The following is a 5,000-nucleotide window of genomic DNA, read 5'->3' as shown; positions in this document are numbered from 1 at the left end:
CTCTAGGGCTGATTGCTTATGATTATATCACACACACACCCCACCCCCGCCTCTCCGGATGGTACAGTCTAGCCCATTATTTGTCCATATATCAGCTGCCACTTCCAGATCCTCAGCCAATCCCACGCTCCACTGGCCAACTCCGGTCAGCAGTCCCTGAGCCATCGCCACCCCGTCTATCAGATCGAGTTGAGAGTCATCACTTCATCCCCTCCGGGTCTTTGTCAATAAATCTGCGTTCGCACCAAACCCGTTTGGAGCTCCCTTTTTTGGATCCGTGGTGTGAATGTTGATAACGCTCCACCAGGTTCGCGGCTGGTTCCTCACGGGTGGTTTTCCGGCTGAGTGCGGGACAGGGCACAGGCGGTGTCTCCAGCTAGATGAGGACGGAGGGCCAGCGCCAGCACAGTGGCTGAACACCGGGAAGACTCGAGGCACTGTTCTAATGCAGTGAGGCGTTGGGTGTCTGATGCAGTGAGGCGTGGTGTCTGACGCAATGAGGCGTTGGGTGTCTGATGCAGTGAGTCGTGGTGTCTGACGCAATGAGTCGTGGTGTCTGACGCAGTGAGGTGTTGGATGTCTGATGCAGTGAGTCATGGTGTCTGACGCAATGAGGCGTTGGGTGTCTGATGCAGTGAGGCGTGGTGTCTGACGCAATGAGGCGTTGGGTGTCTGATGCAGTGAGTCATGGTGTCTGACACAGTGAGGCGTTGGGTGTCTGATGCAGTGAGTTGTGGTGTCTGATGCAGTGAGGCGTTGGGTGTCTGACGCAGTGAGTCATGGTGTCTGACGCAGTGAGTCATGGTGTCTGATGCAGTGAGGCGTTGGGTGTCTGATGCAGTGAGTCGTGGTGTCCGATGCAGTCAGTCGTGGTGTCTGACGCAGTGAGTTGTGGAGTCTGACACAGTGATGCTCTGTGTCTGATGCAGTGAGGCAGGGTACTCAGTTTCACTTTGAGCAATAACAGCTCATAGAATGCAATGTCATATATCTCAAAGTGGAGCAAAAACAAAGAACTCATAAAAAAGTGACATGATTTTTCAATTTCGCTGTCTCCAAAAGAAGCTGTACGCTAACTCAGATTTTTGTAAAGGTGTTTGCACCTCGCTAACACAGATTTTTGTAAAGGAGTTTGCACCTCGCTAACTCAGACTCTTCCCATGGCAGAACTTAGTGGAAGTTTCCAAAAATTTGAATCAGGCCTGATAATCAGGGCCAGCGCTTTAGATAAGAGAGTACAGGCACACTGGACTTTTTCCGCAACACTAGCCTCTGGATTAGAAATCACTCTGTGTCTGGCACTTTGTTGTTCAAGGGGCTTCAAGGCCTTTTATCTGTCTGTTGTTGTTGTTGTTGTTGTTGTTGTCATTGTTGTTGTTTTGTTCTTTTTTATCTGAATCCTTTTCTAGAGGTATCTAAAATTCTCACTCTGTTTTATTCTGGCTCACCCCTAGACACTTCCAGATATTATCAGCTCTCCTGCAGGGCCGCCCAAGTAACAGATGATGAAACACATGCATTTAAATTTAGCCTTATCTTCAGCTTCATCAAGGCCACAATCAAACATTTTCATGCCTTAAATTTGAAAATGGTTGATTATGCAATATCGCAACAGATTTCAAGAGAAACCAATCATTCATTGCAATTTTCAGCATGATTGTCTCTGTCTGTGTGTGTGTGTGTGTGTGTGTGTGTGTGTGTGTGTGTGTGTGTGTGTGCGAATAACGCTGCTGTATGTAAGAGATGGCCAGCTTTACAAACCCTGTCATGCTATAAACATGTTACCTAGATGTTATTATTTTAGCACACTGGGAATTAATTGTCATATTCCCACAGGAAGACACATTAATATCTAAGGAAACAGGCACCTGTAGTCCAGGTGTTTTCCCTGCGCCGACATGACACAGTAATGCGCCAGCAAGTAGGAAGAGGGCTGCACGTTTGGATTGGATTTGTGTTGGCTCCGTTTGTTTGCTTCGAAGGTCAAACAAAGCAATTTGCTGACAAGTGACCTGATTAAAAATGGCTCGCCGCAATGCAGGTGAGCGAAAAGAGAACGCGCGCGAGCGAGGGCGAGAGAGAGAGAGAGAGAGAGCGAGAGAGAGAGAGAGAGAGAGAGAGAGAGAGAGAGAGAGAACGGGGGCCGCGCGGTTTTCCATTACCGACGAGACGTGCGCGCGCCTGCGCTTCTCGGCAGCCGTGTGATGGGGGGGCTCGCGATAGTTACGTCGGCGCGTGGCGCAGGTGGAGGAGCGCGTCGGCGCGCTCGCGAAAGAAGCGGCAGCTCAGAGCGTTTCCGCTCCGTCCAGGCAGCTTTAAGCGGAGGGAAGATTAAGGTTAAGGCAACGCGACAGCCAAAGCGCTCGACTGTAAATTGTATTTCTTTTTTTAAAATTATTTTTTATCTTTGAAGTCCATAAATTTTACTGCATTATAGTCATAAATCTGCATGTTTTTCTTAGGGCTGTGTATACCTAACCACAATCATTTTGTAATTAACAACATACAGGTGTTTCTCACACGTTCTATGCATTCTGCAAGCTATTCATTGCAGAACTTAAATCCGAACCATGTTTTTTTTTTTTGTTTATTTATTTTTGCATTTAATCCCATACCTGTTCAATTATACAGTGCTAATTATTCTAACTGAATGCTTCAGATTTCCTGACGCTACTAAGATCCCCTAAAGTTCTTATATTCGTAAAACATCTAAAAGTTAAGCGCGAAAGATTTTTGTAAACACATGGGGACAGTGTTTTTCCATAGACTCCTATCAGAATAATCTTCCTTCTGTACTCGTTTCTGAGAGGCTGACGTGCGCAGCCAGAGAGATAGAGAGAGATAGACTGGAGGGGCTGAGGGAAGGGTGTGTTGTGTGTGTGTGTGTGTGTGTGTGTGTGTGTGGGGGGGAGGGTAGGTGTTCTGAAGGGTCCAGAGAGACCAGCAGAATGTCGACAGAGACGAGAGAGAGAGAAGGCGCAGAGCAGGCGAGCACTCCGTGGAGACAGGCACTGAGTGAGTGGTCTCCCCAGAGACGGGGAGCGAGGGCCCAGCTGCAGGCTCAAGCGTGGAGTTGTCTGGACATTAAGAGTCCACGCATGAGTTTTACTCTACTCGAGAAGGCGCGCGCGTTTGTGTGTGTGGGAATGCATGTGAATGTTGTACTATGCTACAATTCTTTTTTCTTTTTTTCCCTACTTAGCATTGCTCACCGAAAAATTTGTGCTCGGTTCAAACATGTTTTGTATTATTGTATTATTATTAGTATTTTCACTTTTTGTGTAATCTCCTGTTTTCCATACTGTGTCTTATTGCAGATCAGGTTTATGGAAAAAACCCACCAAGAACAGGCTGTGCTGATCAACTGGACACATTTGACCGAACAGTTATTGACAAAGCAGTTACATGGTGCAGAATGGGAGTTTCTCCTCTAAAATCAATTGTCTGAGTTAGCCAGAGTAACAACAGAGGGTGAGATCAGGCAAGCAGTCTGTTAGCTATGACTGTATAAACCACTCCAGGGGAGATGACACAGAAGGAGGTAGAGAATGAATAAGTGAGAGAAAGAGAGCGAGAGACAGAGAGAGAGAAAGGAGCGAGAGTTTTTTGCAATGATTTACAAATCAGTTTGATGTTTCTTAGACTCATAAATCTTTGCCCCCTTAATGAGTATCTCATTAGAATTGCACTTAATTATCCCTCAGATGACAAATGAATAAGTAAAGGGCTAATGAACACAAATTGAGCTGAATCGTGTCTTTTATTGATACCAAGCAAAAGTGAATCATTGAATTGCATCTTTAATTGATGCCATGCACCAATGAATCACTGAATTGCATCTTTAATTGATGCCCTGCAACAGTGAATTCCTGAGATCAGCTCCATGTCTCCTGCCTCCGAGCCTGGGCTGGAAACTGGGCGCTCTGGTCCAAAGTTGCGATGTGCTTGACTTTATCCAGTATAACTGGGTTAACTGGGTTGACTGGGTGACACACTAAATAAGATGTTAGACATGTCCTTACTGTACAGTACTGAAGAGATTTTTTTGTTCTGTCTCTTCTCATCCCAACAGATATGCGATAAAGAGTGGCACTACTATGTCATCAACGTGGAGTTTCCCACGGTGACGCTCTTCGTCGACGGTGTGACCTATGAACCTTACCTTGTGACAGACGATTGGCCCATCCACCCCTCCCAGATCGATGTGCAGCTGACCGTTGGCGCCTGTTGGCAAGGTGAGGGCAGGAAGGATGCGAAAGTGTACAGAGGTCCATCACACTGACCTAGGATGAGTTTTTGCTTTGTTAACCATGCCTTGGGCCATTTTGCCAAAGAAAGACAAAAATGATCTGAGACCAGGACAATAGTGCAGCTTCCGGAAACAGGAGAAGGAGCGCTACAAATGCATTACTGTGCGTAAAAGACCGTTGCGAACTGGCCCCACTTTCCCGAGCCCCGCTTTCAGAGAAGTGATGAAATAATTTACAGAAGTAAGAAAGGGAGAAGAGATACAGACATTTACATGAACTGAAATGAAAGGCAGGAGCAAGATGAAAGAAGCAGTCCCATGGCCCGCGGAAACAGGGGCCGGCCGACGGTTTTTTCCTTTATTTGAAAAGGTCCATGCAGAAAGTTAGCCCTGCCGCCTCCATTACTGAGAAACAACAAGCCGGCAGCGCTCCGAACTAAGACCGACGTCCCCTTCTTTGCTTTTAACGCCGCGAACCAGCGCCGTGCTGACGACTGCGCCTCCAACGTCCCGGTTTTCCGTCGGCTGTCCGGCGTGTAGATTTCCCCTCGTATGTGCCGATCGCTGCCCACCCCCCACCCCCCACCCCCACCCACCTGATTTGATTGGGAGGGAAGCCCCCAGCGTGCGGATTAAACGGCTGTGAACAGAGGAGTGCGCTTGCTATTACAAGCCAATGAATCTGGCCTAAGCCCCACTAAGCCGCGACTGATAACTCTTCAGGCTGTTAGCAGGAGCAATTGCTTTTCCT

General features: G+C 47.4%; 1 protein-coding gene across 1 annotated transcript in view; it reads left to right on the top strand.

Moving 5' to 3' along the window:
* clstn2a (calsyntenin 2a) overlaps window positions 1–5,000 on the top strand; it is a 151,534-nt gene that overhangs the window by 130,637 nt on the left and 15,897 nt on the right. The window contains exon 9 of the mRNA XM_035536004.2: window positions 4,073–4,235. Within this exon, the coding sequence (XP_035391897.1) occupies window positions 4,073–4,235 (163 nt within the window). The remainder of the gene's footprint in view (window positions 1–4,072; window positions 4,236–5,000) is intronic.

The sequence above is a fragment of the Electrophorus electricus genome, chromosome 20 (assembly GCF_041902795.1).
Source record: "Electrophorus electricus isolate QZ-2024a chromosome 20, ASM4190279v1, whole genome shotgun sequence".
NCBI lineage: Eukaryota > Metazoa > Chordata > Actinopteri > Gymnotiformes > Gymnotidae > Electrophorus > Electrophorus electricus.
The sequence above is the reverse complement of the archived record's forward strand: the minus strand, read 5'-3'. Positions and strand labels throughout refer to the sequence as shown.